The sequence below is a fragment of the Rana temporaria genome, chromosome 4 (genome assembly GCF_905171775.1).
Source record: "Rana temporaria chromosome 4, aRanTem1.1, whole genome shotgun sequence".
Classification (NCBI taxonomy): domain Eukaryota; kingdom Metazoa; phylum Chordata; class Amphibia; order Anura; family Ranidae; genus Rana; species Rana temporaria.
This window is the reverse complement of record NC_053492.1, coordinates 144,034,820-144,054,009: the sequence shown is the minus strand read 5'-3', so window position 1 is coordinate 144,054,009 and position 19,190 is coordinate 144,034,820. Positions and strand designations below refer to the sequence as shown.

At 40.8% G+C, this 19,190-nt stretch overlaps 1 protein-coding gene across 1 annotated transcript in view; it reads right to left on the bottom strand.

Moving 5' to 3' along the window:
• The window catches only part of ATR (ATR serine/threonine kinase), a 130,990-nt gene that overhangs the window by 20,381 nt on the left and 91,419 nt on the right, over positions 1 to 19,190 (bottom strand). Inside the window, exons 36-41 of the mRNA XM_040349120.1 lie at positions 18,003 to 18,145; positions 14,199 to 14,296; positions 11,972 to 12,204; positions 8,384 to 8,518; positions 5,649 to 5,855; positions 906 to 1,049 (exon numbers count right to left, since the gene is read on the bottom strand). Of these exons, the coding sequence (XP_040205054.1) occupies positions 906 to 1,049; positions 5,649 to 5,855; positions 8,384 to 8,518; positions 11,972 to 12,204; positions 14,199 to 14,296; positions 18,003 to 18,145 (960 nt within the window). The remainder of the gene's footprint in view (positions 1 to 905; positions 1,050 to 5,648; positions 5,856 to 8,383; positions 8,519 to 11,971; positions 12,205 to 14,198; positions 14,297 to 18,002; positions 18,146 to 19,190) is intronic.

Genomic DNA, 19,190 nt, shown 5'->3' with positions numbered 1-19,190 from the left:
ACATCCCTGGGCAGCAGCATGGTTATTCTGGGCAGAAGGTAGCATAAAGCCTCATACACACAATCCGACTTTCATTAGACTTTTCTGTGGATTTTGCTCCAAAGAGGGTTGTCTGTGAACTTGGTATGCATACACATGGCAGCCAACAAACACGAACGTAGTGACGCAATACGTGGGTTTTCTGCTCTTTACCGCCACCCTTTGGGCAACTTGTGCTATTATTGTCTGATGTTTAGCATTGGTTCTGAGCGTACATGTTTGTCCGATTAACTTGCGTACACACGATCGGATTAGCCAACGTAGGACATTTGTTGCCGTAAAGTTCGTCTGTTCTCACAGCGAACATTTTCCGATGAAAAAGTTTGTCCGATGGAGCATACACACGGTTGGATTGTCCGCAAAAACAGGTCCGTCTGAGGTTTGTTGTCAAAAAGTCTGATTGTGTGTACGGGCCTTTAGATGCACCAGCAGATTTAGATGGACTGGACTAACAAATTGAAGCTGAACTCCAGATAAGACTTTTTAAGCTGTTAGAGCAAAGTTGTTGTTTTTTACATAACGGTCAGCTTTTACAAGCACCCATCAGTGTTAAATGGTTTGTCTCAACCCTCTAAAAGTTATGTTTGCTGGACAGCTTAGTTTGGTAAATAAAATTGAAAAAATAACGAATTTTCTGACCAGATCAGCACATGACAATGAAAAGATTAAAAAAGCCCCCCAAAAAACAAGAAAATAAATGCAGCTACCTCAGTCAAGAATTGATAAACTGCAATGTAATACATTTTATTTTTGGACTGAACACAGCCCTGAATTACAATGTACAATCTTACAGAAACATTAAGTGATGTATCTCTTGTAAGCCCTGTTAATGACTTGAACATCAGCTACCTGGTTTAGACACTTACTTTGTTAATCAGGGAATTGAACTCCATGAGTCTACAGTCTTTCCTGAGATCATCTTTTGGTTTACACATCATAATGTAGGATTTTCCATCAGATCCTTTCAATGAAATTTTTTTGGGCTTTTGAAGAGATGGTAATATTTCAACCTATAATAAGCAAAATAATGATTGTACAGGTTTACGAACATTGTGAGGTTATAACGGATTAGTGATATTTTGGAGGAGAAGACAATATGAAGCTATGACATTTAACAAAAACAGGTTATTGGAAATGTATAATGTAAGTAGCTGCATACTACTATTGATTCTGCATGTCTGCAAACTGACAGATGAAAAATATACCAAATAAGCATAGAAACATAGAATGACAACAGAAAAATTACCAAGTGATCCATCGAGTCTGTCTCATTTTTTTTTTTATAAAATATTTTTTTTTTGTCCAAGTATAGGTCTAGGTTTGTCCCAAACATGTTTAAAACTACTTACTGTTGACTGACTCACTACCTCTGCTGAAAGTCTATTTCAAATATCAATTACCCTTCCTGTAAAATAATACTTTCTAAAATTAGTTTTGAACTTCCCACCTGCTAGTTTGAGGTCATGTCCCCATGTTCATGATCTTGCCTTTATATTGAAAATACTGAACTCTTGAACCTTATTCACCCCCTTGATGTATTTAAAGGTTTCACTCACGTCTCCCCTTTCCCTTATTTTTTCCAGACTGTACATTTTAAGTTCCTGAAGTCGCTCTCGATAGGTTTTATTCCCCAAACCTTTCCCGATCTTTGTTACCCGTCTCTGGACTTGTTCTAGTTTATCAATATCTTTCTGTAAGTGAGGCCTCCAGAACTGGACACAGTCTTCTAAATGAAGTCTCACTAAAGATCTATATGGGGGAATAAGGACCTCCTTCCTCCTGCTGGTGATCCCTCTAGTGATGCATCCTAGAATTCTATTTGCTTTTCCCACGGGCTGGTCACACTGTTTGCTTATTTTGAAATCACCTGAAATTAGTACCATTTTTCATTTTTCCTCTGTGGTGCTGTCTAACACTGTACCCCCAATGTTGTACTATGTCAAGGGATTCTTTTTCCCTAGGTGTATTATTTTACATTTAGAAACATTGAACTGCAGTTTCCACTGCTTTGACCAATCTTCCAGGAATGCCAAATCAAGTTCCATGTTAGACACCTCCAGGGATATCAACCCTATTACACACCTTTGTGTCAACAGCAAAAGGACATACTATGCCCAAACAACCCTTTAGTTATATTACTTGCATATAGATTAAATAGAACAGGACCCAGTACAGAGCCTTGTGGCACACCTAACTAGTGACTGCTCTCTGTTCCAAATTAACTCCATTTACACCCACACTCTGGTATCTATATTTTAGCCAACTGCATATCCACTGAACCACCCAAGGGTTAAGATTTAGGTTGTATAACTTTTTTATTCAAGGTTACCAGAGGAATTACCTGATCTCTGGCTTCAAGTCCTATAGCTTGCCTGAGTGGGAGGCAAGCTCTGATTGCCTACATGTATTCACTGCTGAAGTAGATGAAGCAGAAGAATAAGATTCCTCCAAACTCTCCACAGACCACCTCTGTTGATCCAGGAGTACACTCCAGCCACCTGTGGTGTTGCTAATGATAGTGTCAAGTGCAGGTCCTAACAGACAATGTCCCTTGAGAAGTAACTGAATCAAATGCTCATAATCACATAATCAGAACCCCAAGCACAGAGCCAGTATATACTACATGGTTTGCCTGTTAAGACGGATGACTGGTGCATCTACAGTTGGAATGGACCACTGTTTTATAGATTCCCTCTTAAAGGCAATACGTTTCAACACACTCTCAGGTGGGACACAGGAACATCAGGGTGTTTTCAGTCCTCGAAGGGGAATGCCCCAAATAATGGGTGTAGCAAGAAGGTCTTTGCAGCTGTAGGAGATCTAAAAAAACAGAGGCCTGAAACAGCAGGCTCATCCTCTAGCGTAGTATGTCCTACATTGATATGATTTAAAAAAAAAAAAAAACTGTAAACACGAATCAACTGCAGGAGACTATTGTGCCTCAAAACCAGTTTCTCCAGTAATAGATTCTTGAGAGATGGAAACAAGGCCACGGGCCAGGTTTAGCTTAGAAGGGTCTGCAAAGGATAACACCAGAGCATGCTTAGAACATCTATAGCAGGGGTCTCAAACTCAAATTACCTGAGGGCCACAAGACAAGTTTTCATATGCCATGGGGGGCCGCATGCAAACTTTCAAACTTCAAAAACAACAGTACTGGTGTCAGCGAACACATTATTACCACCAGCACTGGTGTCAGCGAGCGCATTATTACCACCAGCACTGGTGTCAGCGAGCGCATTATTACCACCAGCACTGGTGTAAGTCAGGGTTTGACAAATTTGCTTGGAATCTAGGAGCCAGCTAAAAAAGTTAGGAGCCAGAAAACACACCCCGTCCCGACGAGCTTGCGCGCAGAAGCGAACACATACGTGAGCAGCGCTCGCATATGTAAACGGTGTTCAAACAACACATGTGAGGTATCGCCGCGATTGGTAGAGTGAGAGCAATAATTCTAGCTCCTCTGTAACTTAAAACATGCAACCTGTAGATTTTTTTAAACGTCGCCTATGAAGATTTTAAAGGGTAAAAAAGTTTGTCGGCATTCCACAAGCGGACACAATTTTGAAGCGTGACATGTTGGGTATGAATTTACTCGGCGTAACATTATCTTTCATAATATTAAAAAAAATGGGCATAACTTTACTGTTGTCTTATTTTTTAATTAAAAAAAGTGTAATTTTTTCCCAAAAACGTGCGCTTGTAAGACCGCTGTGCAAATACGGCGTAACAGAAAGTATTGCAACGATCGCTATTTTATTCTCTAGGGTGTTAGGATAAAAAATATATATAATGTTTGGGGGTTCTAATTAGAGGTAAGAATATGGCAGTGAAAATAGTGTAAAATGACATTAGAATTGCTGTTTAACTTGTAATGCTTAACTTGTAATACCAACGGCCACCACCAGATGGCGCCAGCTCACATCTGGTGGTAATAACTTGTAATACCAACGGCTCACCACCAGATGGCTCCAGCTCAAAAAGAAAGAAAAAAAAACGTTTTTTTTTGCTCCCCTCACTTCCACCCTGCCTGCGGGCCATTTATAACTGGTCCGCGGGCCGCAAATGGCCCGCGGGCCGGTACTTTGAGACCACTGATCTATAGGCAGTGCTCCATTATCTTAGCACAAGCAGCCAGAAAGTCCAGAGCAGACTTGGAAGTCCCTGAGGACATGGAAAAGTCCGTGTCCACCCCCTAGTGGGCTTAAGTAGACTCTGATGAGGGTAACCCCATGACAATAGGAGATCCAGGTTCTGGGGGTCAGTTCCTTCTTGGCAAGTCAGGTAAAGGCCCCCCTCCCTTAAGTTGCTAGGGAAGTAAGGGATGAAGGTCCCCTGAAGCAGTGGGACTGCCCTGTGTGTGTCTTAGCAAAGACATGTTGGATCTACACAGTAGTGATACTAGGCCCAGTGTGCCCAACTAGATTCCGTGTGAGGCAAGGCCTCAAGCACTTACAAAATTTGGCAATGGTTTCTAATGAGAGTTTCAGGGGGCCAGAGGTGACCCTAGGTGGGCAGTGGGAACAGACCAGAGGATCCAAGCGATGCTTCAGGAGCAAAAGCAGGATGATGCTTCCTCCAGGCTGAACAGTAGGAAACAGGGTAGAGCACTACACCTCACAGCGCTGAAACCAGCAGTGGCGGGATATCTGAAATGGCAAATCAACAGTGCAAATAGTGAGGTAGCTCCTGGTGCTCTAGCCCAGTGGTCATCAACCCTGCCCTACAGGGCCCACTAACAGGCCAGGTTTTATGTATTACCATGGGGAGATGCAGTCTAGAATACTGCAATCACTGAGCAGCAAATGATATCACCTGTGATGTATTTCAGTTATCTTGCAAACCTGGTCTGTTGGTGGGCCCTGTAGGGCAGGGTTGATGACCACTGCTCTAGCCCCTCTGGTCTTACTCACTAAGCGAGTCTTCAAGGACAGGGTCGCACCTGGGGCAGTGCAACAGCTTTGGACCTGGAAAAACCCTCCCTAGCTAATACAGAACACTGATCAGAGCCCAAATGTCACATTCAAGGCCAGTCCAGGTATGGCATCCAAAAGATTGTGTTGAGGAAATGCTGATCCAGATAGCTGCTATGTATAGACCAGCTCAAGCAATCAAGAAATCTTGATTAAAGTCATCAAGAAAAAAAACACATAGTGAGAAGGTTAGCAAAATCAGAAATTTTCAGCAGATTTGAAGGCAAAGGTAAACTTCTTAGGAAACTAACAAAAAATTTAGGCATGCTGAGTAAAAGTGGGTTTTAAACAAAGGGTTGGTTTGCAAATGTGTCCACTTGCCATTGTCTTCACTGTAGGCAACAATATAACCTGATTCTGAATTTCTGTGCACTTGGACAGAAATAAACTATTTCTTACTGGAACCTACAATGGCTCATGTAACATGGTACACTTTAGCAAACAAAACACTTTCTATCGTGCAAATGAGTAAGCAAGTACTACATTGCAGTCTGCAAAATGACAACAGACACACTATGAATGTACTGTCATTTATCACAAAGAAGTTTTGTGGAGGGACAGTGCAAGTTATAATAATTGTATTTGTAACAAATAAAAAATAATCATCATGAACTAGCTGAATAGCTGTATACTTACAGCATCATCAAAGCCAGCAATATATGCCCAGTGTCCAGGAAAGGGGTCATGATTGGCATGGTCACGCTTTCCAACAGTGGATGGCAGTGTAGGAATCATAACAGACTGTAGTGGTATTAGAATCTCACTAAACGTTGGCTCCTCCACCAGCTTCTTAAGCAGTTTGAAGTGGACACTCATGCTTAAAGTCCCAGTGTTTCCATCCACCTAAACAGGGCACAAATAAAAAAAATCGACATGTATGCATTTTAGAATGTGGCAGTTCATGTAAATAAAATATATTTTATCTATGCAGCAAAAGGGAATTTCCCCCACATAAAACATTACATTACCAAGAAATGCTTTCCCTACAAGGAGTTCCATTTACTGAAATCACACTCCGTATAAATTAGGGGTCGACCAATATCGTTTTCCAGGGCCTATACTGATTTTTCGGCTGCCTTTAAGGCCGATAGCCGATACCAGGTGCCAATATTCTGTAGATTTAAAATTTCACATGTGATGTACTAGTGCCATAGATGGGTCTAGACATAACTGGTGATACTGATATTAATATACTTGCCTTTCGATTCCCATCTCTGACATGTTAATTTGTGAGCTTGAATGGAACATACCTGTCTGGTCCCGGGGGCCTATTCCCGCTATCCATTGTGGTTGTGTTAGATGGTCAGCCGGGAGTTTAGGGACGTGGCATTGGTGTGTCTGCAACTCAGAAAGGGCTGGAATGGACACACGATATCTAATTGGGCCACGTTAGGCAGAAATTAGGAGAGAGGTAGGACTTTCAGGATAGGAAGGCTCATGCCCCTCCGTTCCCACATGACTATTGGAACTGTATCTGTGACTTAGAGAGGGCTGGAATGGACACACATGATATCGAATTGTGTTAATTGTAGCCAAATTGTCTTTAAATTGAGGCTTGAATGTGAAAGGAGGCAATGGTGGATGCTGACACATGTTGATTGGAGCCTTTGTAGGCGAGTCCTTATGGGAGAAAACCGTTTATATAGAGATGTTTAGACTTGGTCTTTGGTGGTATATGACAGTTTCCTTGATATATTGGCATCAGACATCCGGCTGGTAAGGAGTGAACATTTCAATGGAAGCGTGTCTGTCTGCATGATTTCTGGCATATGTTTGCTGGTAAGTATTTCAATCCTGTGTGTCTTTTTGATAAAGCTCTACATGGGATTATAATGAGTGGATAAGCAAATGGACATTATCTTATATTGTTCTATTGTCATCCTTGGGTATTGTTCCTTAATTATATTTGTATATGGAAGTCGCCCATTTTGTATATCAGTAGCGCCCCCAGTGAATATGTGGAGTATTACCCAGGTAAATAGTAGCCGATATACATTTGAATGTTGTTCACTGGTGAGAAAATTGTTATACAATTACCATTACCCTAATTTTAGACTGTGTATCTGTTGGGTATTATAGGTTATGTCATAATATATGGAATAAAAGTGTGGCAAGACCTACAGTCAATGTCTGTTTGGGTGTGTTGGCCCTATATCCTGGAATCTGCATATCCAGTATGTGCTATTTATGATAATTATCACTATCTATGATTGGTGTTTGTTGCAATATTCTCTCTTCATACTTACTGTAACGGGAGGGCCCGTGGGACCCAGAGGCTCTTGCAGGGTGTGGGGTACTCCTGTTTCACTTTCACCGATGACTCTTGTGTCTAAAGTCATCCTATGTCCACTAGGGGCATAGGATGACTGAGAAATGATATCGATGATAAATGTGTATTGTATAGCAGGTGAGAAGAGCCGGAGTCATGATGTCTGACTTGTCAACTGTAGCTAATTAGCTCATGTAGATTGTGTCAAACCTGGTGCCAGAAAGTCTACCCAAGATGTGTATTGGAGGTTCATTAGTACCCATTGTATGATGTTGTGGGTGGAGTGTGTCATTGTCCCTTTGATTACTGCAGCATGCTTTTTGGTGTATATAAGAAGCCTGAGTTTCCCATTAAAGTCTATTTGTTTGAACCTCAAACAGAGCTGTGTCTTCGTTATTTGGGTTCGTCTGCTGGATTGTGGAGTGACGATAAGCTGTTGTGGGTTGGTGGAATGGAATATCGTAAACGGCGTTAACCCCTGACCGTTACACTTACCAATTGGTGTCATTTGCTCCTTGCTTCCCGATATAGGAATATTCAGCTGTCTCCTACTATTGGATATTAACACATCATATACCAGGCTGCTCTCTGATGACATATATGGCACACTACTCTCTATAATAATGATCCTTATTGGCTCATACTAGGGCACATGTAAGTGGGCCTTTATACATATGATTAATGTTTCTTCCTTTATTTATATATATATATATATATATATATATATATATATATATAATGTTAAAAAAAAAATTTGGGTGAACCCCCGCTTTACCATCCCTTGTGACAGTAATAGGCAGTCAAAGGTACTCTTTATGGAGGAATCTGGGGTCTTATAAGACTCTAAACCTCTCCACGACACTTAAAAGTATTCAAAACGCCAAGATCTGCGTTTTTGAATACTTTCTATTTTTTAAAACTTGCGCCTTTAGGATGAGAGTAATCTGGGAATGATGCCATGGCATCGCTTCGGGGTTACTAGATCCAAGATCCGCAACTTTTTCCCACATATATAAAATATTAATGCAAGCACTTTTTATTGAGATGTCATTTTAAGTGCGCCTTGACAAATCAGGTCATTTGTCTAAACGAAATTACTCACAGGTTTGTTGCAGAGCTCCAGAAGCTTATCAGTAAGTCTTGTGGCATCTCCAATAAATTTTCCAAGTGCGGGCTTCATGTGAATGGCCTTATTAAGTATCTCTTTGCATCGATTTACACGCATCGGATAGGAAGACTGTGGAAATATGGCGGCACAATCATAAAAATAATATTTAAAGTAAATATAATCTTTACATTGGTTTTAACAGCACAATGTTAGTGGCAGTCGAAGGGTGTGAGTACAAGAGACCTGAAATAAAATGTACATTCATCCCTTTTAGTGGAAACATCCACAGATGTAGAAAAAAATAAAAAAAAGAATAAAACACAGAATGTCTAAGGCCCTTTTCACATGGGACAGATTTGATTCCAATCAGTAGGGGATCCACTCACAGATCCTCCTGCTGTTTGGAGCAGGCGGATGAAACATCCATGTCCGCTCAGTTTCTGCATAGCAGACACAGCCAGCTCTGTGGGCTGGCGGGAGAAAACAGACTCTGCTGTCTGTTTACACCCAACTACCCTCCTCTGATCCGCCAACACGGAAGAGGACTGATCCTCTTCCGTTTTTTTAAGGGACCAGATCAGACCCAGAGGTGGGCAGGACACAAGTTTGTTTACACCCATTTGTCCATAGGAAATGCATGAACCTTCCAAACAGGTTCACCTGCAAAACTGACAGGAGCACCTGATCAGATCGCCCATGTGAAAGGAGCCTAAATATGCACTGACAAATTTTTAGAGGCCAACTCAAGTCAATATTGAAGAGATTTACCCTCACTTTCTGTAACAGAAATACATCAAGAGGTGCAAGGAAAGGTGTCCTAATGAGATTTCCATCTATGCCTGTAGGATTTATTTTCCCCAAGACAAAAATCGAATTAAAAATAAAGCATAACAGAATTTCTATTAAAAATCGAATAGAGAGCACCTTTACAAGAAACTGTGGCTTCCAATTCTTTAGACCGGCAAGTGATGGGTAGACCACTATCCTTCCTTGCCCCAGAAACTGGAAAGGAGGAGGGGCAGTACTGGAACCGATCCCCTATATTTTCCTCCTGCGGCAGCTGAAGGAAGACTTTTCTTCCTCTCCCTCCCACTGGCATTCAGCTGCTGCAGGAGGAAAATACAGGGGATGAGTACCAGTAAATTGCTACCCCCACCACCCCCCGTCCCTGTTCCTCTTCTTTCTGATGCCCGGCCCTCCCGCAGCAGCGCTACCGTCTTCCTTGCTCTCCTCTCCTGCCGGACGCTGCGGGGTATCATTTCAGGATAGAGAATAGGGCAAATTTTTTTATAAATTTTAACTTGATAAACGAGCGATGTCTTGCAATACGAGTAGCATCACATCACAAATGAGTATAAGAGAGAAGAGAGGCGTCTCCAAGTGTAGCAATATGGTTCCATTTAATGAAGGTACAACATTTAGCAACTCACATGGTTGATGAATAAAACAGGCCCATATAAGTATGCAGGCATCCGGGGTAAAGCTGTTAACATCTTCCCCACTGTCATCGACTTCATCCATTCCATGCTGTGCTCCGCACCTTGCTTTCAGATCGCTCTACTGTAGGGTAGTCTTCCCTGTCACGATTGCAGACTGACAGCGGTGAGAGCCGGCGGTGTGGAGTATGCCATGTCTTCTCTTTTATACTCTAACTCCTGCTGGATTTTGCTTCCAATCCCCTTGTGGAGGCTGCCATTTGTGAATGGACATTGCTATAATCTTTTTATATGGACTATAGACTGAATATATAGGTCTATATGAATAAATGGTTGTGGAACGAATCATCTGAGTTTCCATTATTTCTTATATGGAAATTCACTTTGATTTATGAGTGCTTTGGATTCCAAGCACGTGTCCGGGAACAAATTATGCTCACAATCCAAAGGTTTTACTGCGATATTGAAAAAATGCTGACAACGTCCACTCCGACTGTTCACGTTTAAGGTAGGGTAAGTTTATATGTCTCTCTAAGTTTTCTTTACTATTTAGTTAAGCCTGGCTAGTTAATTTCTCTAAAGAAAAAAGGTTGCCAAACCCTGTCGATCTTTGATCTCTTTTATGTTTTTCAGGTAGATCACCCTCTCTCAAAGGTTGCCTACCTCTGCTTTAGACCATAAGCTTGGATAATGGTCTACTGTGAGAAATGGTGGAATGAAAACAAAAAACCCTGCACAAAAATCTTGATCAAGAATGGGAGGCTAAGATTCTCTGGAACAAAATCTGGTCCATGGGGAGTGGTCTCTTAGACCAGATGCAGGAAATCGATTTTTAGCATCCCCCACCTATGACGTAGACCAGAACACATATGATAGGTGGGGGATGCTAAATGTAGATTTCCTGTCCTCTAGGCTCAACAACAAATGGGACAGGTTTGCTTCCTTTGTAGGGATCCTCTAGTGCAAGCAGTGGATGCTCTGGTTACCCCATGGGATCAGTACAGCATAATTTCTACCTTTGCTTCTATGTCTAAAGTCATGTTGCAACCACGTGATGGTAAAGCAACACAGCTCAAGGTTTGAAGCAAGGCCTTAGGTGCTCACAAAACCCAGTGGCTGGTAGCAGGTGTAGGCTCAGACAGACAGAGGTGACTAGGACACTGTAGGCAGACCAGTAGTAAGGAACTAAACATCGGAGTTCCACATTGCTCTGCAAAGCAAAAACAGCACCTCCTCTCAGCAGATGATGTAAGTGCTCAATTTCCAACGCTAACTACTTCTACAGTAAAAACTGTCAGTAGCTAGAAATTCAGGTGGTGTTTAGTGGTGCTAATAATTAGCAAGCTTCTGGTGTTTAGCCCAACTGGCCTACTCACAGTGCGAGTCTTCAGAAACAAGAAGAATGCGTTGCCTCGATGCCACCTAATCTGAACCTAAAAAGCACTCAGCGGCCATCTTGTTACCAGAATAGAGTCTGTAAAGCACCCAATGTGAAACACAGTGCCCAAAGTTCACTTTCAAGCTAGACTGAGGAAAGGCCAATCTGAATAGCTGCCATGTCGACCAGTTTAAGCGGAGACATAGCAGGAATTCAGATTAAAAAAACATATTAAAGGAAACAGCTAGCAAAAATGGTTACTTGAGCCAAGCTGAAGAAAAGACATCCTCCATGAACACTAGCAAAAAAAAAAACTGAGACATCATAGAAGTAGGAGGGGTTATCCTGGTCTGGCCTACAATTATGTGTTTGTTTGCTAGTGTCCAATCCTCCTGTAGGGAGTATAAGTATATATATATATATATAAATTCCTGTGTCCCTCAATGGATGAGAAAGAAATACTCCTTTTCTTGTTTGATGTGGCTTCAGTGCTTTGAGCCCGTAACGAGAACTAAACACACAAATCAAAAAGAAAGTCATAAAGAAGGATGGAAATTTTGATCACTTACTCATTCCAGGCCAGTGGTTTAAAGTAGTGATGCCAAAGGGTCAATATGACAGTTACAGTAAACTATTATTTACAGAATAAGGAGTCAGCCATTGCAGTCTCCATGTTTCTCTCATAACAGGTTTCTTCAAAGCTATTGTACTAAGCCTGTATTAATAGTGTATTTATACAAAGAGACCTTTCCTCCCATTCAACATTACCTTAGACACAGCAGTCATCATCCACATTGCCTGCTGAGGATAAGCCACAAACACTTTTGCCACTATTTCCATCAATACTGCAAACACCTCATCGTGAGAGTGACATATTCTAGAGATTAGCTGAGAGAAGGCCGTCAGGAACTGGTATGGAGCTAAATAATTTTTATGATCTGTTATAACTTTGTTAATTTTGATCAAATCGTTTTTCATTTGCAGACGATCAGCACGGCCAGCTGAAAATTAAAGTAAAATTGCATAAAAAAACAGCAAAAGAAATGCTTAGGAATTATGGTGAACAATAATCATAGTAGTGCCAATTTGGAGCTCTAAAAGAAAACAGAATCTTAGCATGTATAAAAGTGAAAAAAAGAGCCTCCTTATAAATACCTGCAGGGTCACATCTAAAATATATGGCTCTGGTTTTGACAGTATACTATAAATAGAACATTGGAATTCCACATAGGATTCAAAGGTGAACTAAATAAATAAATGGAGCTATCTGTGAAATATTAGAAATATTGGGTATGGTCAGTTTGACTTCAACATCTAGAAAGGGCCCACGACCAAAAACAACTGTATTATAAATTCTTTATTAACTTATTACAGGTATTTATATAGCACCGTCCATTTACGCAGCACTTTACATATATACAGTATATAGTACCATTTACATCAGTCCCTGCCCTGATGGAGCTTACAGACAAAGGTCCCTAATTTACGTTCATACATACTAGGGCCAATTTTGACCTACCAGCATGTCTTTGGAGTGTAGGAGGAAACCGGAGTACCCGGGTGAAAACCCACACAGGCACATGGAGAACATGCAAACTCCAGGCAGGTAGTGTCATGGTTGGGATTCGAACCAACGGCCTTAGTGCTGCTAGGCAGAAGTTCTAACCACTTAGCCACTGTGCTGCCCTTTAAATAGGTAATACATGTAATGATAGTATTCACAGTATTACTTTTTTTTTCCAACGCTTATTTTTTTAATGTAGAGCAGTATTAAACTCTAATTCAAAAATGTTGTATTTTGCAGTTTACCAATTCTTAAATGGTGGTGGCTGCATTCCCTTCCTTATTTAGGACTTTATTTCCTTTATTCTTACCTGGTGATCCGGTCAGTAACACACTTCCTGTCTTAGGGCGTCTGCACTCTGGATGGTGAAGCAAAGGCCTTGGACAGCAGCATTGTCAATCTGGGGGGTGGGTACTGTCCAATTAGCAAGTTTGGATGGACTTGAATATCAAATTAAAAAACAAACTCCTGCTAACACTTTTTAAGCAGCTACAGTTTTTTTCCTTTTGGGATAAAGGTTTTACAGAACTAGATAAAAGATGACCTTTGTAAGCAACCCTTAAGCCCTGTACACACGCTCGGTTTTCTCGGCGGTAAAAAGTCAGCTGAGAAAACCAACGGGAAAGCCGAGAACCCGGTAGGAAAACTGCGATGGAGCTTTGGTCGGGAATCCTGGCTGTGTGTATGCTCCATTGGCACTGCCTCACAGTCTTTCCCATAGGTAAGTAGTAGATCTGGCGAAAAAAAAAAAAAAAAAACGCCAGGAATCCCGACGGGAGAATAGAAAGCAGGTTCTTTATTTTCCCGAGGGGACTCCCGGCTGTTTTCCTGATGGAAAAACTGGGAGGAAGCATACACACATCCGGTTTTCCAGGCCAAAAGCTCTCCTGGCAGTTTTACTGCCAGGAAAACCAGTTGTGTGTACGAGGCTTATCAGTGTTAAATTGTTTGTGTTAATTCTCTGTCACTTTTGCTGGACAGTTATGAAGGTAAATGAAGTTAAAAAAGGAACACTTACTGACTGGATAACAAGATAAAAATAAAGGTAAAAAAGGCCTAAAAAACAAAACGAATGAAACCACTGCATTTAAGAATCAACTTATATATATATACAGTATATAATATACATTTTTGCTTTTAGGTTTATAAAGAAGAACTGCAAGATGTAACAAGGAAAAAAAATAAAAAAAAGTAAAAATTACAGCAACAGTTTTTTTTGTTTGTTTTTTAAAATTCTCCTGGCAGTAGTATAGTTTGCCTATGTAGTAAAATGGCAATAGTGGCTACTTTTATTGCAACTGCCTCTGAACCAAAACAGCAGGATATGGAAAATATTAAACCTGATTCACATTAGTCTTGTTTTATCCTTTTTAACGTATAAACTAGTAAAAAAAAAAAAAAATCGTACAAAAAATAAGTAATACATTTTACCTTTTTCCCATTCATAGACTTTAGCGCCAAAGTCAAGCCACAGAGATAGCATTCGAGGCATTGACTGGTAAATGAATTGATTTCCATATTGCAGAGACCTAATAAAAGTTGAATTATACATTTAGATTTTTTATAATAAGTAATACAAAATCTGTCAATATAAAAAACTCAAGTTGTGAGTTCCCTGGAGCACCCAGCGCTATGGATTATATGACCTAGCTACAAAAGAATGTTATTATGGGGTAAATATCCAGACTAAAAGAGGAATGGCACTATGATGTATATAGATTATAGCATTTTTTTTTTAATGCTCTGCATATTATTGTCTGTTGTCATTTAAATATCTTTTGTTAAGGTATGTATGTACCCTCAACCATTACATAGCAGCATGGTGGTAATATATATATATTTTTTACTATAAAGTATATACCCTGGCTACAAAAGGAATGTCACTGTGGCCTATATGCCCTGGCTATACTAGGAATGGCACTATAGGGTTTATTCCCTGCCTACAAGACGAATGGAACATTTGGACATATACCCTGGCTATCAGAGAAATTATACTAGGGGGAATATACTCTGGCTACAAGAGGAATGTCACTATCAGGTAAATGCCCTTGCTACAAAAGAAATAGCACTGGGGTTATATAACCAGGCTACAAGAGGAATGGCACTTTTGGGTATATGCTGTTGCTACAAGAGAAAAGGCAATATGTAGTATATGCCCTTGCTAGAAGAGGTATGGCACTGGGGGTTTATACCCAGGCTACACAAGGAATATCACTATGGGGTATATGCCCTGGTTGCAGTAAGAATGCTATTATGGGGCATTTTCTCCAGCTACAAAAGGAATGGCACTATGGGGTATATGCCCTGGCTATAAAAGAAATATAAAAGTGAAACTAAGGGGGGAAAAAACAACCCCAATAAATTACATCCTCCTTAACTACATTTGTACTCATAAGGTACGAGCTGCTGCAGTGCAAAGAATTTAGTCCAAATTGATGCCAAGATGAATACAGCATAGTATCAGAAATTAACAAAAACATATTTGCATTCATCAGCTCAGAAGCTGCACATAGGACACATGTGAAATTTCTAACATGAAAATGATTCAGAACGTAATTGCTGCTGCAGAAAAAGGCGAAAGATCTCGAGTGATCATCACAGTCCAATGACCTTAAAGTGGAGCTCCACCCAAAAGAGGAAGCTCCACTTGTCTGACTCCTCCCCCCTTCTGGTGCCATATTTGGCACCTTGTGGGGGAAGGGGGCAGGTACCTGGTTTTGACAGGTACCCGCTCCCACTTCCTGCCGAGTTCGCTGCGAAAAACTCAGCCGGAAGTTCGGCCCTTGCTGCAGCTGGCCCACTAAGAAAGTGCAGTACGATTCGTGAATGTGCATTGCGGCCGGTTTTCCTTACCCAAGATGGCAGCGCCAGCACCCAAGTACCAGCTTGGGTGAGGACACTGTGGGATGCCTGGACAGGTAAGTGCCCTAATAGTAAAAATCAGCAGGTACGGTATTTGTAGATGCAGACTTTACATTTTTTTGGTGGGGGGGGCTAGAGCTTCGCTTTAACATCAGTGAGTCACTTTAGAAGGATCTCAAACATGCAGCTCATGCTAGACATCCAAAGAATTTACAGTACCTGAAGGATTCTTTTTTTTTAAAGAATAAGCGGTTTTTCTACATGGAAAAATAAAGGTCCCCATTCACAACAATCACAAAAGAATGCAAGCTGACAGTGATGCTACAGGGGGCAATAAACAATATTAGGAACTAAGGGCATGCAACCTTTTCAAAATGGCCATTTTATTATTTTCAGAGATTACTCTGGTTTGTTTAATGATTGTGTTAATCTGTGATGACCAATAGTTTAATTTGAATCACTTTCAAAATAAAGTACATTTCTTTGGTCTATGGTCTTTTTTCCTTAAAAAAAAAAAAAAAATCCACATCTAACAAATTCTGCAAAGGGTATGTAAACTAAGGAGTCCAAGGGTAGTCCTGACTGACCATTTTTTTTTTCTGTAACTGGCTAACTTCCCAGTAGAGGTAAAGAAAAGAGAAGTTGTGCAATACTTGCTGGATTCTCTTCTGAATAATTTTTTGAACCTAGCAGAGTGAATGCCCCCACACAATTCACAAATAAGCATAGGTAGATTATGGAAAGGTAAGGAAAGGTCCTGCAGAGGCCAAGAGTAATATGGATGTGCAGTGGTCAAGAAATCTGAAGAATAATGAACATAAAGGGGAAAAGTCTAAGCTAAGAATCTGACCCACATGTAAAAAAAATGTAAAATGTTTTATCCATTGCTTGAATACTCCCAAGAAAAGGTTATGTTGTGTCTCTAATGCCCTGTACACACGATCGGTTCATCTGATGAAAACGGTCTGATGGATTTTTTTCATCAGCTCTCCGATAAAGCTGACTTTCATCAGTCGTGCCTACACACCATCAGTTAAAAAAACGATCTTTTCAGAACGCGGTGACGTAAAACACAACGACGTGCTGAGAAAAATGAAGTTCAATGCTTCTGAGCATGCGTCGACTTGATTCTGAGCATGCGTGGATTTTTAAACGATGGACGTACCCACAGACTTTTTTTCCATCGGTTAGTCAACCATCATATAATTTTAAAACAAGTTCCTAGTTTTTTAACCGATGGATAAATAACCGATGGGATCCACACATGATCGGTTAGTCTGATAAAAACAGACCATCAGACCGTTTTCATCAGACAAACCGATCGTGTGTACGCAGCATTAGGCTCCAATCACACCCAGGTTATTTGAATTGCGAGCGGAATTGCTGAGATTCCTTCTGCAATTCCAAATCGTGGGGCGCATTTGTGAAGTCATTACTTCTTAATGGCACCCCAATTGCTGTCGTCCAAAAGAAGCGATTGCTCCTTTCTGAGCGTCAAACTTTGCACGTTGCGATTTTGCCGGTGCAAAAATTCACTGCATTTAGGGTGCCATTAAGAAGTGATGGTATCGCAAATGTGTTGTCCCGATTTGGAATCGTCCTAGGTGTAAATGAAGCCTAAAGAATAATAAAAGATAATATTAACAGCCTTTGTCAGTAAGGGCTAGTTTACACTTGCTTCAAAACAAGGCTTTGGACAGGTTTTGTTAAAGCTCTCTGAATGCCATTCAAAGCCCCTGTCACTAATTAAAATGGTAAGCTTACAGTCCTGTTTACACCTTGCGTTTGCTTCAAAAACTATACCCTGTGTCGCTTTAGTGGTGCTTCAAAGCGTCTTCAAAGTCTCCATAGAACTCTATGACAAAGCTTGCTGGAAGCACCTGCAGCATTTTAAAAGGCTTTAATTTAGCTTTACTTTGTTTTGGAGAAATTGCAGGTATGAGATATCCACACACAAACACAGGGCATCTGTCAAGCTTCAAAAGAGCATCACGGAAGCATCACCTACGTTTCACTGAAGCATCAAAAACACATCATAAAAGCATGTTGAAGCTGTAGGCACTTTAATGTGTGTTGAAACCAAAGCAAGTGTAAATGAGCCCTAGATGTGCCAGCATCCAATGTATAATGCAGGAGAGTCATTTCTGAAGAGGGATCGACTCAAAGATTGAAGATGGCCTTGATGCTTGGGTTCTCTAACTTGACCGAAAACTTAGCGTTAATGGTTTTTTAATCTCAAGAGCAGATTTTCTGGAGAACACACTAATGATTAAATTTGGACTATCATGCACGCCTATACACATATATAGTTTTCATATCACAGCCCCTGATAAGGCAAAAAAGAACTACAAGACATAACAGAAGAACATTTACCTCCCAAAATGATGAACAATATATCTTATCAGATCACCCTGCTTCTCCATCTTGTTGTCGGTCACCATTGGCATCAGTTTGTCATAGTACTTTGCAAGGTAAAAATGCCCATCCTCCCATTCCGGCAGCAAACTGGTAACATCCTATATCATTATTAAGGATTAAAACATTTTGATGTATTCAAATATTCTAAAAAAAACAACAATATTAAACAATCACATAAAATAGGATTTTTGCAGTTGATGTAAAAATCATATGCTTGGAATCCGCTGAGAGACACAGGAAGCATAACCGTTGGGTTATACTGCTGCCTAACAGAAGGATTGGACACTGGCAAAAAACAAAAACTCCAACACCCAGCATGCCTCTGTTTTGCAGCAAAACAGTACTAAAAGGATATTCATAAAAACAGAATGGTAAGACCCATGTGTTTCAAAGGCTTCCAAGAAAAGGATTTTATGGGGAAAACAAAAACCCTTTCATCTATTGAGGGACAAAAAAAAAAAATCTTTAAACTTTGGCATGTCCAAGAGCAGTCCAACTAAGGGGTGGCAACAAAGCAAACAATGGCGAACAGGCCCAAAGTAACAAAAGAAAACTGGGATCTGCATGCTGCTTTAAAGAGCCCCCTGAAAGACCTTACGCCTGAAACTGGCATCAGATGAGGCAGAGACTTAGGCCTGGCAGAACGTGAAGGACAAGGGAATAGAAGATTATTGGAAAACAATTGGTTGATGCCGAAGACCGCGGCACGCGCTAAAAGACCTACCGTAGTAGAGTGGGCCATAACAGGAAAGGGTGGAACCTGATCCCTGAGACCATAAGCATGAACAATGGCCTGCCTGAGCCATCCAGAGATGGTGGCACTGAAAGCCTAGGCTCCCTTCCAGGGGGGCGCCAAAAACACAAAGAGAATCAGTTTTCCTGAAAGAAGCAGTGGCTGAAATGTAAACTGACACAGCCTGAATCTTGTCCAGATAATGGAGGGAAATTTCTTTTTAGTAAACTGCAGTTGGACAAAGGGATGGCAGAACAATGTCCTGGTTCAGGTAAAACGGAAGAGAATACCTTTGGCAAGAAGGAAGTCCTGGCCCAACATCAACTTGTCCCTATGCAAGACCAAAAACTGTGAGGACATTGTTTGAACTGGCCTGGTCTTGCAAGCAGCAGAGGTAATGGCTAAAATGA